The 14,349-nt window shown below is 40.1% G+C and overlaps 1 protein-coding gene across 1 annotated transcript; it reads right to left on the minus strand.

Annotated features, from left to right (window-relative positions):
• Nucleotides 1-5,152: 5,152 nt before the first annotated feature.
• On the minus strand, nt 5,153-9,565 carry LOC147615939 (dnaJ protein homolog). Its single transcript, XM_086778576.1, has 8 exons — nt 9,510-9,565; nt 9,247-9,479; nt 7,216-7,387; nt 6,983-7,127; nt 6,527-6,660; nt 6,271-6,413; nt 5,987-6,185; nt 5,153-5,885 (listed from the first exon to the last, which is right to left on the minus strand). The coding sequence occupies exons 2-8, from the start codon at nt 9,394-9,396 to the stop codon at nt 5,566-5,568; spliced, it is 1,263 nt and encodes a 420-aa protein (XP_086634702.1). The 5' UTR covers nt 9,397-9,479; nt 9,510-9,565; the 3' UTR covers nt 5,153-5,565.
• Nucleotides 9,566-14,349: the final 4,784 nt, after the last annotated feature.

Below are 14,349 nucleotides of genomic sequence, written 5' to 3' on the forward strand. Positions count from 1 at the left end.
TACTTCCCTGTTTTGCAGACGGTCAACAACAACCCTCTCGAGCTTACCATACCATAGCTTCCGAGGAGGGATGGAATCTACATCAGGAAGGGGGGCATGTTAACCTATGAGACGGACATTGAGACGTACTATGTTTTACGTCATTAATTTAAATATTCTGAGTCATGGGCCGGGCTTGTCGGCACCATATGTTAAGGATGAAGGGATTGGGTGATCGTCGATGAGAGGCGCACCTTGAATATCAGTAGGATAAGGGTTAGGATCGGCTGGCCATGTATGGGCGCCCAAGTGTGAACGGCCAAGTCACCTCTAAGAGTCAAATGTAACCCTAAAATCCTCATTCTCATGTGTTGTGAATACAAGAGTGCTCTTGCCTTATCTTTTTGGTCTCCTTCTCCTGCGTGTGTGAGAGAGAGAGAGAGAGAGTGAGAGAGCGATCGAGCACTGTGTAGCGGCACGGTGGCGGAGAGGCGGTAGAGCGGCGACGGCGGCTCCTTCTTCATTGCGACGCGGGAATCCTTCAAGGCGGCGGGCGGTTGAGCGGTGAGTGACACACCCTTTGCATTCTGTTTGAGCTTCCTTCCCTGGTTGTATGCTTGCAGCCATTCGTGGCTCGCATACGGTGTCCGGCAAGTCCCCAGCTACTACGACCTGTGCGGCAAAAGCGCACACCTTCTCAAATGGAAAGCATTTCGCACCTCAAAGTATCATTTGGGGAGGACTTAAATCCTTGGGAAATCAGACGGGAAAAAACATGTGCATAAGCATCAAAAGCAAAGAAAAGATGCATTAAATACTATCCTAAGCATGCTAAGAGCACAAATGCATGGAGTGGCTACAAAGCATGGCACTCACACACAAAGCATCAAAGCACCAAAAAAGAGCACCAAGTGACAAAAAGCATAAAGTCTACACCAAATGCACAATGAAAAAAACAACCCCAAAAGTTGGACATGAATACATGCAAGGACAACTAGTCAAAAGCCAGAGTCAAAACAAAGAGAAAAGACCAAGTGCTAAGGAGTAGCCACGACAAGAAGAAGAAGGGATCATCAACATCATTATTAAAGAAAGAAAGAAAGAACCGTTGTATTCTTCACCCCTCTTATCTCTACACAAAAAGTGTGATGGAATCAACTTTTGAGGCCATATGATGCACTCAAGTTGAATTTTTCATAGCCAAAGTAGCTATAGTGCCAAAGTAGCCTAGCACAAGGGGAGAGAGAAGAAGAGTGAACGCCTAAAAATTGACCCAATCTAGGGGGGGAGGGGCCTTGAAATGAGTGATGCTAGAGTGCCAAGTCACCTAGTCAAAGTTATCCCACATGAGCTATCAAATCCTTGCTATACCTCCCTCATATAAAAGGGAACACTTTCAATCAATGGAATCAAGTAAGCTCTCAATCCTCTTTATGAGTACAAGTCTTAATCTTGTAACAACCTAATTGTGCTTGAGCCTAAATCTTAATTAGTTTAGTTTATTCATCATTAGGTATCATCCATGTTAGCTTAGCTTAGCACTAATCTTAGTTGCTTAGCTTATCACCATCTCTATGGGAGCTTCGATCCTCAAGTTTTAACACAAGCCTGGCCCATGGTACCACCCATCACCTAGAGAACCCCTGACCTTGTAGGTACATCCACGAGCCCTTATGCATGTATCCTCTTCTTTGACTCCAATTTAACACTAACAAAACCTCTCCTTGGCCGTGAAGTATTCGTTCACCACCACAAAGAAGCCCAATCTCTAAGTATCACGCTATGAGATCCAAGCATAATACCATGTCATGCTAAGACGTCCCCCGGACCATCATCTACACATGCCAATCGTTACATGGTGGTCTTGGCTCTCATTCCGCCAATCACAGGGTATCGACCACTTCTATACCAACTACTTTATGTTGAAGAGTCCATGCCGCTTCCACAAGAGGCCTGGCATGAAGAACCTTTAAATCGCCTATCACTTTTCATGGTGCATCGACAAGCTACCTACCATCACAGCTCCCCAAAGCTTCCCATCACTTTGTCTGTATATCTGGCTATGGATCGGTCTGCATTCTACCACTTAACCTTAGTGCCACCTTCATGGCATATTATTCACTTCCTAGTAGCAACTTCACTACTAACTTGGATTAGTAAAGGGGGTATGTTAGCCACTCTATTGGTTAACATGGTTTCTCGTGCCTAACCTACTCTAAGATGCTTTGTCATCTTACTCGCACGAACGAACACTTAACTTTTATAAGACGGTGTTGGAACTGTAAAGCAACCTTACCATATGCTTCAAGTCAAATAGGGAAAGTCTATATACTTAATATACATAGTTGCTTAAGACTAATAAACTAGGTCGGACAATTTTTGACCTAGAATGAAAACTAATCGCTTGTATATGTCATTTTTTACAATAAGCAATACACAATCATTCTCTTGCAATAGTGTTCTTGTGAGATCTCCTTCTTCTCTCTTCTTGCTTACTTGCATGCTATTGTATTCCTGCTTGCTTGATGAATGCTTGTTTGAATAGGTATGATTGAAGGTTTCCCTTTTCGATTAGCTTCTTCTTTTCTCATCTTTTGTGAGGGAGAACCATCCACGAAGGATCATCTCTTCTTGCCTCCATCTAAGCATTGAGAGCTCTCCCATCACCCCTTTGGCGAGGATCATTCCATTGTGGCAACGAAGTGAGGACACGAAACGGACAAGCTAGGACACCCACAATGGGAAGTTGTATTTACAACTCGAAGGCAAGACCTAACGACTTATACTTTGCAAGGCTAAGGTAAGCTCTGGACTTGAACAGATACCATAGGTTATTATAGTTTGAGGTACATCTCTCTATAATCTCTATTTAATATGGTATAATTAATTTATAACTTCTAAAATTTTGAGTGTACTAATATATTCTCTCATTTTCTTATTGGAAGTCTTATTTTGAACATACTAATACATTCTCTCCTAATGGGAAGGCTTATTTTGAGTACAGTAGCACTCAATGAACAAAAGGAATGGTTTATAGTGGTTCCTAGTGTATGTTACATGGTGACTTAGAGAGAACCACAAATTGAATGAAAGACCTTGACTATGATAAGGTGACATATGTGACTTTTCTTTATGTTGTAAGAAAAGATCATACTTAAAGACTTACATTCATTCAATATGAATGACTAAGATATGATGCTTTTTACAATTTATATTTGCATTGTTTAGTGGAGTTTGATTATAACCAATACAAAGACAATGGATGGTACACACTCTAAATTAAAAGAGTAAGTTTTACTTTAATTAAGGATTTTGTAACTTTAATTATTTTTTTCACTATGCTACCAAGTGTATGACAAAGTTAATTGCTTCATAATGATGTTTTTAAGCTCAATGGTTTTCAATATGTGAACTTTGATTTATTGCTTTTTATGCTACCAGGTTATGTCAAAGTTGCCAAGGACTTGCAAAGATAAGAGAATCACTCTTTAGAGTTTCAAAAACTACAATCACCTTTAACAAAGTGATGCATGGTCTTATAGCTTGTAGGTTCAAGCCAAGTTTTATGCTTACTTAAAAGCTACTTGCTTAAATCAAGAGAAGGTGAGGTTTCAATGTTTTTTTAATGATGTAAAATACACAGTTTTATTTGCTTTTCTAAATAGTATTTTCTTTCACAAATTGAAATCATATCAATTGAGCTTATCAGAAGCATGATGTTTTTCAATTTTATGCTTAGCATCTTATCTCTTCACCAATAACCGATTCCAATAAAAGGGAAAGAAGTTGAAATTGTAGATAATATGAAGAGCAAAGACAAACAAGTAATGAAAGGGACATGAGCATAATCAACACAAAGCAAACAACTAACAACGACAAGGAAAACCACTACTACAAAATGGAGCTCATCTGAGAAAGAAGAGAACTCAAATTAAAAACTAAAGTTGAGGTCCAAAAAGATGTAATTGCTTTTATGTGAGGAAAATAGCATTGTTCTATGAATGAAAGCATTTACTTCTTTACTGTCTTCTTTGGTCTCTTTGGGCTTTGGCATGTGTATCATTGCTTTTTACTCTAATCATTCAATGCTAATGGTAGAATTTTCAACTTCCATACATTCAATAGTAGATTTCTTTCTCTTGGATACCTACATATAAGCATTAAGTCAAAATCAAAGTACTCAAAAATGTATTGAAAATTAGACTACTTAAAATGTTTTTTTTTTAAGACAAGAAATTTACCTTTCTAGCGTTGAAGGGTGAAATTCCTTCATATGTTAAAACTCTTACTTATTTTGGAAAATTTGAATGTATTTTTCAGTGGAACACTTTGAAATCTTGAAAGTTTAAACCTTAAAGCATTTACAATCATTTTAAATTTGACAAAATCATGAATAATGTTTGGTATGTGTAATAAAAATTATAGCATGTGCCAAATAGAGGGTTACAGTCCATATGAGAATTCCTAAGGGGCCACTTGGGCCATGCGGGTTGCAGATGCATGAAGGGGCGGCAAAGGGCCCTACGCATAAACTTCGTGGATAAGGACAAAGTGGCTAACACTGGTAACCCAGATGGTGACAGTAGCCCCTGGAAATAGTGCACCTTTTTGCAATCTACATATCCCTTGAAATGCCCAACTCTTAACACAAACTATAACTAAAAAATATAACTCCCCAATGACCATCACTGCAGACACCACTTATCCAATGCTTGAAAAGTGAGATTTTGAATTGAATTTGACCATGACAAAGGTGAGTGACTTGGCCACGACAAAAATATGAGTTTGTAAAAACTGCAAGATCAGGGTGACATTCTGAAATGCATGTTCGCACCACTCCAGCAATGTCCTGCTTTATTGCTGCACATGGACTTTGATACAGAGATGAAAACTGACTCTACGTTGCCCGTAAATTCAAAAAAATAGAAGCAATTTCCAGCAATTTGCATGAGCTTAGATGGAGTACTTATAAATTGAAGGATCGTTTCACTTGCCAAATATCACATGTGGCCTTAAATTGTAAAGCCTACTTAAATATGACAAAGTTTATTTTGCTAGACTAATGAACGATAAACCTGAATTAGGGTCACCTTGTACCTACATAAATAAGTCCTCATTTCCAAATTACCTACTTATAACTAAATCCACGTTTCTAAATTATCAACTCTGGAAAGAGAACCTTCAAGAAGCTATTCATTGTATAATGTGGGAAGACATTGGTGTGCTTTGTCATGTACTGAAAGAAAAGGCCAAGCCAAAGTTGAGAGTCAAATATAACTGAAGCCTGTACCTCAAGGCAAAAATTCCTAGACAGCTTGTACCATATTACCACATGAAACAGGTACCTCAATGCAAAAATTCCTAGACTCCAATAATGGCCGCTTACTTACCTAGGCACGAAGCCGGGCTTTCAGATGAATTTATGATTCAGTTTCTGTAGCTGATGCTCAAAATCTCTTGTTTGGGTTTTGGCTTTCCTCCCACACAAGGCATCAGAAATGCTTACAAATTGAGAGGTTCAATCATTCATTTACAACTCAATTGCCAAGCCGCAACCAATCATCAATCATCAATGCCAGCAAGTTTTTACTGTTGAGCGCACTGGACTTTCGGCCCAGCTGCTTCCTCATCTTCTTCATATGCTTCCTGGGTGGCCTGCTGCTTCCTCTTCATCTCATCTTCAATATTGACATCTTGCAGGATAGTTTCTTCACATTCATCAAGCTCCATCTGAGTCATTTCACTGGACGGTCTGGGTGGCAGGATAGTTTCCAGTGCCTGGCATTGCTCTTGAGATAGTGTCCCGGATTCTGGGAAATCCACAGAGAAGTGGATGTACAGTTTCCCCTTCATGAAAGGTCTCTGATGTATGGGCATTCCTTCATCATTTATGGCCTTAAATTGACCTGCCACAAGCATAAACTGAAACTCATCACACACATGATTACGGATGTTTCTCACATCTAGATCCTCATAACAATAGGCAAGTGATGCAGAGTTTGAAAACCTGGCTTTACTATCTCTCCTGGACTAGACTTGATCATCAGTGGTCGGCCATCAAGGTGAGTAAGAATGAATTGGAAACCACAAAGAGCCTCAGTAAGGTTCAATGTGTGCTCAACAAAGAGGTCATCGCCCTTCCTCTTGAACTTTGCATGCTCCTTCAGTTGAAGGACAAAGACTATATCACCAGTCACAGTATCAGGCTGCACAGATAACCAAACATTCCTCGTTAAGGCTGTAAGAGTAGAAATCGGAATCAAAATAAGAGGAGCTAAGATAAGCATCTACCGCCTCATCAGCTTCGCCCTGGAAAGTGATCTTTTGAGAATGTTGCATACCCTTGTCTACATGTACCTCAAGCACCTTCTTGTCTTGCACTACCTTCTCACCTTTGCATTGTGTGCATTTGTCCTTCTCACTAATAGTTTCCCCTGAGCAGAAAAACAAAACAAGTGCTCGCAATATGGTCTCCATTGAGAACTCATCCTATCATTCAATTCATTTCTCAAAATAAGCTGTGGCAGCAGTTCTACACTGAACGTACCAGAACCTTTACAGTCAGAGCACACGTGCTGCATCTGCTGAATCATGCTAGGACCAAGCTGTCTAATGGAAACCTTCATTCCAGATCCTTGACAGCCGGCACATTTCATAGAAGCACCTGTTTTCGAGCCTTTTCTGAAAATAGAACATACAGGCCTTGTGATTGAGATAAACGTACATATAAAGTAGCATCATTCCAAATGGCCCACTAGACTAATATGCCCTCAAAGTTTGATCTGTGAACTATCCACTGAAATGGATCCACAACTACCCACTAGTAGCTTCATAAGTGACAGTAACATAGACCAGATGAACATTTAAAACACAGAGGCTTAATTGCAATTCAAATCATAGAGCTCATTATATACAAAGACATTACACCTATTAGTGTTTACTATTCATGGAAAAATCCCATCCTATTATCAGTATTTTAATGGACAATGAGAGAAAAACATACCCTTTGCACTTTGGGCAGAGAACATTCCTGGACAAAGACAGTTTTTTAGACGTGCCATTGTACAAGTCTTCAAGTGAAACCTTCAGAGGGTGAACAACATCTTCTCCACGCCTCTGCCTCCTACCACCCCTACTACTGCTGCCACCTGTGTAATAGGGTCGATGAATAACCACGAGCATGAACAATGCTAGTTATCAGTAAAAATGAGAGCACAACTGAAGAATATCAGCTACCTCCACCAAACGGACTGGCGCCTCCAAAAAAGGATTCAAAAATGTCAAAAGGATTGTGTCCACCTCCACCACCACCCATCCCTTCCTTGAGGGCATCCTCTCCATACTGATCATAGATTTCTCGTTTCTCTGGATCACTCAAAACTTCGTATGCCTGTGCTAATTCTTTGAACTGCAAAGCCCATAAAACAATGTGGCATAACACAAATCTTACAGGACAGAACCCTAACAGACATGTAAACAACCTCTAAGAAGCCCTTAAAACATTTTCAAAGTACAACATTTCAAAGTATGGTAAGATCAAGCACTGACATCTTGGGGAAATAAAAGACTGAAAAAGGACAGCTTTGAAGGCCCCAAGATGGATTTTGGGTCTCGGCAAGCGTGTAGGGCACCCAGGGGTTCCCCATTTTTATGTACTGTTTCTTTAGAAATTGCATCATTCCAACTTATTTTGATGCAGCAATGGAAGTCCTGGGTTTGATGCTTGACCTCTGCATCCCACACGTGCTGCAAGTGCACTCGGCATGAACCCCACAAGGACGGGTCCTTTTCGCCAGGAATAAAATGAATGCAAAATAAGTGCAATGTAGAATCAGGCGAACTTAGTACCTCAACATAGAGTTAGTGCAAATTAAGTATTGACATAGATTTAGTGCAAGATAAGCACCTTACATAGAGTTAGTGGAAATCAAGCAGTTTGGTAGAAAATTTGTCGTGTAAAGGCTATTAATTTGGAGCAATGGAAAGTCCTGGGTTAGGTAACCCATGGACATGAATAAGGAGAAGAAATACAGCCACAGTCCAAGTCGGGGAAAGTGAACCGAAGCAGTCAAATGCCCTTCAGATTCGGGTGGGTGGTTTGCCCAAAGGATGGTCCATGGATGGTGGTAAGGAGGAATACCTGAATGCTCAACTGCGTGAAGCTGAACGAATGATCCAACTGGAAGCTGTTTGGGAACGTCTCATGACACGGTAATCATGCAATAATCACTTATCTTACCAAACTCCAAAAGATTGAGGTTTTACATTGATCAGGTAAAGTTAAAGGCACAAAAATATGGATTGCAGAGGAATTAACCCCACTGCAACTCAAAAACTAGCCACAATCAGAGCAGCTTGGAATGCAGGCAAGTGGGCACTCTATAATTTGTTTCATAGGTTGTTTAGATGGTAGTACAATTTTCTTTTCTTTGCCTCTCTCTCTCTCTCTCTCTCTCTCTCTCTCTTTCTCTCTCGTCGTAATAGAAGATATATTACCAAAATTACTTTACAAATGGCCACATGGCCGCCATGTGATGTACTAGCTTTCCCTCTCTCTCTCTCTCTCTCTCTCTCTCTCTCTCTCTCACACACACACACACACACACACAATTCACCTTGCCTAGACGTGCAATCCTGAGAATTGGAAAATTGGCCCCCATACCCACTTGTGTGCTCTCCCTCAAGAGGTGAGACCATTTAGGGGAAGTTATTAAATAAGACAAGTGAACCCATTTGAAATTTATCCTGCCGCACTTTATAGCTTCAGAAATAATGTAGCAACATTAGGTGAGATAATGCCGGACACAAATCCTGAGAAATGGAACAGAAGAGATAGACCATCACCAACTCTCATACAAAAATCAGGAGTAAACTACAGGTCTCTAGCTAAGCCCTATTTGAAGTCCATCGAGCTCTGGGCTGACCAGAAATTCTGCCCTTAACTTTCTGAAAATCTGTAAAATGCAGGTCATGAAACCCTAGTTACGAGAACAAAACGTCATCTGGCCATGCCTTCTCGTAACTACGACATAAAGCAGAAGTTGAACAGTTCACCAAACCCTAAAAATGCCCTAAATAAAAAGACAATCCTGAAAATCGCATGCCTTGAAGCAGAGAGAAAACATTGCGTGAGACAGGGATGCGAAACTTGTGGTCAAACACACTAACCGAGGTCAGGCTATCACACCCAGAGGCTAACGAGCAATTGAAGCCCCAACTGACGAAAAAACTCAGAACTGTGCAGAGATCCGACAAAGTTGGTGTTACCTTCTCAGGATCGCCACCTTTGTCCGGATGATTCTTGATGGCTGCCTTGCGGTAAGCTTTCTTGAGCTCATCCGCGGAGGCATTCTTGGTCACGCCAAGGATCTCGTAGTATCTGGTGTTGTCACTCTTCTTGGGAGCGCGGCCAAACATGGCGATGGATATCTGGAGGGAGAAGAGGCAGCTAAGGAAAACTCAGATATGAGAAAAGAAACGTGCAGATTTAAAGAAAAGCAGGAGATGGAGATGGAGATGGAGATGGAGATGGAGATGGAGATGGAGATGGCGATGGAGACGTTCTCTGCCCTGCTCTGCTCGCACAGCAGAAACGATGAGGCATAGGTTGGGGGCGGATCCTTTTCTCTCGGATCCACCCACCGATCGACGGTGTGCATTACTCTCATCTTAGCCGTTGCTTGGCGAGCTATCTGACGGCCCACATGGCCCCCCGGCCTATTAAGGCCCCCTTCATTGAATAAGGAATTGGATTTCTATAATTCGACCTTGCACTTACAGCTCAACAATCATTGTGTATGTGCGCCCGCACGTGTGATGATTATTATGGCCCCTTTGTATAAGAAGTTCAATTCCTTTTTATGACCTTGCACTCAGAGTCCAAATCTTACAAGTCCATATGGGTCCCAAACGTTTTTTTACATTAATTAGCTTGCCTTAGTGAGGAACCCTAGCGAACTTATACATTACTTTGGTTAACTTTTTCGATTTAGGAGGATGGTGGCACACTGACGTGTGGCAAGGCTCGAGACTTTTGCCACTCAAACTTTCTGACACAGAGGTGATTATAAAAAGGGGAGCCAAGTTTGCCATGCCTTGAGAGAGAGAGAGAGAGAGACGTGTGATACGCAAATGAGAGAGAGCCTCTTTGATATGCAAGAGTGAGGAAGAGAGAGAGAGAGATGTGTGAGGTAGAAACACATTAATTTTAAAAAAAACATGATGCTTGCTAACAAAGAAGGACACGATGGTTGATTGAACATCCTAAGGTAGAAACCTTAGGGTAATGCACTTTAATGGAAAAACTGCACATTAATTAATTAATGGGTGTGTCTAGCCTAAATATGTTCATTGTGTATAGTGTTAAAAAAATATCTTTTTGGACCAATAATATATTTATATTATAAAAAGAGATAAACTTTACATTGCATCCTTTTAACCCCACCACAATCAGCCATCATTAGCAGATTTAACACCCTCTATTAAGCAAGCTACACACTAAATCCCATCTATCATCCTCAGAGACAAAAGATGATTCATCCCAAGAAAACTGGTACCCAAGCAAAATGCAAGCTTCAACCAAAGCTTCAATAGAAAATCTACACATGAACCGGTTTTAAAACTAAAATTTCCAAAATCTCAATCGTTAATTTCAAGGCCAACCAGATTTTCAATCGGTTTTTTCAATCTTAGCCACTAAAAATACACTCACAGTTTTTCTCAATCCTAGCCGTTAAAAATACGCTCATGGTTTTTTTATAGCATTGATTGTGTGTGTGTGTGTGTGTGTGCGTGCACGTGTGTGAGTGAGAGAGAAAAAGAGAGAAGAATAGGAGAGGATGCTATTTTTAAGAAGGATGAATAGTAGAGCTAGTTTTCAAAGCGGGCTATAGTTCTTTCACTTATGTCATATGTCACCTCTAAGGGCTGCCACCATTGCCCAAGCTCATTCTCTGTTAAAAATAATAGGCCAAGCAATCATTACTTACAATCTCATTGACTCACCACATTATAGGGACATGCTCTCTGAATTTTTAGAACCTTTCTAATCTCTGAATTTTTAGAACCTTTCTAATCAATCAAGTAAGAATCAAGTCGAGAGCGACCATGTCATATATCAACACATGACCCAAAAAGAGAGGCAAAACATTCTCCAATAGAAATATTGAGTTTTAAAGTGGCCATTATATTTTCAAAAATCACACAAATAAAATAGCATATAATGAATGCTACATCAATCACTCGTAATGTTTATTGATATTGGTTGATACAACCTAAGTGACTCTTTTATATAAATGAGACAATAAATGCAAAGTGTCAATAAACCCCCCTTGTTATTTTTTTGTTAGAAAAAAAACAACATTTGATTAGCCTAATGTTGCCAATGTCGAAGGTCCTTATTAAATCCAATCAACACCAAGTCAACAAAGCCAACCTTGGGTGACAATGGATTAAGAGTACCATGGAGCATGATTTTTTTGGAAGAATTCTTATACCACCTTTCATAGAAAGAAAGATGGATTACATTTTGAAAATCAATTTCGCATGGCTTCCTTCAATTGTGTACACATCACTAGAACATAGCAAACCCGTAGACTATGCCCAAGAATGTGCCTGGGCCACCATTTTTAGCTTTAGAAGCTAGGATAATGAGTTAAAGGATAAATTAAGTTATAAGTGGGTACATGTTGTGGTGGCAACAGCTGTAACTTAATTAAGTTATAAGTGGGTATATGTTGTGGTGGCAACAGCTGTAACTTAACTAAGTTATAAGTGAGTTAAAGGATACTAAGTTATAAGTGAAACATAGGCTGTAAACAAATGTGCAGCGCCTATAGCTTAACTTATGTGCATGTATATAAGTCAAGTGTGCAACGGCTATAGCTTATTTTGTGTGCATGTATATAAGTCAAATACTCAATAGTTAACGCTATTTTTGACTTTGGGAGCTCTTAAACTCTACTTTCTCTCCTGTTGGTGTCTCTTGTTTTCATTCATGTGTCGTGCTTTCTTGGACTCACTTGTTTCATGGTCCTTGTGAACATCTAGGTTAACATTTGTTGGTTTTGCGTAAGTGTCCATTGGTACAAAAATATCCCAATGTATTTTACCTTGTGTATCTTGGAATAGGAATAGGCACAAGGACGCATAGTCCTTAAGGGAAAAGGAGATAGGAAAGTAAAGTAGATTTGTGGTGCTCTCCTCAAGCTAAGGTGAACAACAATCTTTTTCACTTCACTCGCACTCTAGGCTCCCAATCACCTTGCACTCATACTATGCAAAATCATATATTCTCTCTAATTCTCAAGAAACATAAATGGAGATTGGGGAACCAATAAAGGTGAGTTTATTTTATAGAAGCACATGGATACTTTACAAGTTTTTGGCACACAAAGGGGGCTCTCAGTCAACCTTCAAGAAACTAAGGTTGGGCTCGTGAGACCACTAGCACTTGCACTCATATTCATGCTCTAGTTCATACCTTTCACTTTTTTATATCATTTGAGTTTACAAGTAGATAAGAGTAAGTCTATTCGAATCTTGGATTCAACTTCGAGCAAGGAGCATGTAATAAAGTGCCAAAGCTAGAGCATTATCACTTGGCCAAAGGGGATAGTGCAAGGAGCATGTAATAAAGTGCCAAAGCTAGAGCATTATCACTTGGCCAAAGGGGATAGTGGTGGGCAAGATTGTGTAAAGGGGCCAAGGGCCAAAAGGGGACCATGGGCATGGCCAAATGTGGGGGCCAAGGAGTAAGTGTGTGTCAACATGGGCAAAAGTAAGACAATTATAAGCCCAAGTTGTATTATCTTTTAACCACTTTACTAATTCAAGCCTAAGCCCTGCTCAAGAAAGCTTTAATGGAGTTCTTCCTTCCATGTCCTTAGACTCCATGTAAACGATGTCTAATGTGCCTAGACTCCACATTAACGAGTCCCTTCTCCCCCCCTTTCTTTCATTGGTATCAGAGCTCATTTCTTTGATCCATTTTCTTGAATTTCCTTGAATTTTCTTGAGTTTTCTTGATTTTCTTGATGTTCTTGATTTTCTTGAATTCTCTTCAAACCTTCTTAGAAATCTTGAGTCTAACAAGGAATTTCTTCAAGCTTGGAGGCTATGGCCAAAATGGTGATCAATTCTTACATATTTGGAAGCATGTGATCAAAAATTAGACTAAACTTGAGGCACTGGATCAAATTTTGTGGGAGGCGGAAAAGTTTTATACAAGTTGAGTGTGATGTGGACAACTTTTGTGTACTATGGACCTGCTCTTCATCTTCCCCTTCTTCCTATGGACCTGCTCTTCATCTTCCCCTTCTTCCTTTTCACATTTTTTGAAATTAGGGTGGATTTGGAGCAACATTCATCACCATTGAGCCTTGGAATGGCTTTTGGGAGTTCAATAGCAAAGCTTTGAGGTTTCAATGGTGCAAATCGGCGGCCGCACACTCCTACAGCCTCACAGCGCAAGTGTGAATTTGTCGGCTATGTATGAGGTGATTTTATGGCTTGTAGTCTTCAAAGTTTATGTCACAATTAAATTTCTTCATGTTGAGAGCTTGTATGAGCTACAAAATGTGTGAATGGCTTAGTTGTGGCTACAACAAGTCTAAAAACGGGCTACGCATTTTTCTTGAAGGATTGGGGTTCAAGATTCACAATTATGGCTATAATCATGCTTGGCAAAGACATTCCAATGTGTAAGCTTTACATTCTTCACTTCAATGCCTCAATTTCTCATGATTCTTGATATTAGGGTTCCCATGAAAAAAAATTCAGGGTTTCTTCCATAAATTTTGGAAAATTTCTTCAATAATTTCCTTCATCATGCTTAGTTACACGCATACATGTGATCAATTGTTGATTGTGCATGGGATTTCATGGAAATTTTCAATTCCTTGCATACATCCAAGTTTTGCTCATTGAGGCCAAATTGCTCTTCACCTTGAGGGTTTCTTTATGCATTGTGCATTGAGCTATTTCCCTGAAGCAATGGGATTGAAGACAACCCATGAGGATTGTTGCACTACCATATAGCCTCATCAATGACATTAAACCCTTGTATTGGATGGATATGGCATGCAATTAAACCCTTGTATTGGATGGATATGGCATGCAATTATAAATGCCCTTTGTAAGTGATCTCAACCATTTATTTGAGATCCAATCACTCTCCACATCACATTGTACTACAATTCTCATTTCTAGCCACTAGTGATGTATGAGGGTACCCCGGTATGTGGAGGAGAGACCAGGGAGAGCATGGCTTGAACTCACCATGCCATGATTGCTCTGGGAAAGTGGTATAGTGAGGGATTAGGTCTTCGTGGGTGGTGAAGAAATGGCCCAAACTTGTGCCCTCGAAAAAGG

Source organism: Cibotium barometz, chromosome 39 (genome assembly GCF_041138505.1).
Source record: "Cibotium barometz isolate CiBa-2024 chromosome 39, ASM4113850v1, whole genome shotgun sequence".
NCBI lineage: Eukaryota > Viridiplantae > Streptophyta > Polypodiopsida > Cyatheales > Cibotiaceae > Cibotium > Cibotium barometz.

Bases quoted from the DNA above. Each gene is read 5' to 3' on its own strand.
- LOC147615939 (XM_086778576.1), bottom strand. From the start codon at position 9,396: ATGTTTGGCCGCGCTCCCAAGAAGAGTGACAACACCAGATACTACGAG. The intron at 6,414-6,526 runs GTACGTTCAGTG...TTTTCTGCTCAG, and splicing joins CTCTGACTGTAAAGGTTCTG to GGGAAACTATTAGTGAGAAG. The intron at 6,186-6,270 runs GTAGATGCTTAT...TTATCTGTGCAG, and splicing joins AGGGCGAAGCTGATGAGGCG to CCTGATACTGTGACTGGTGA.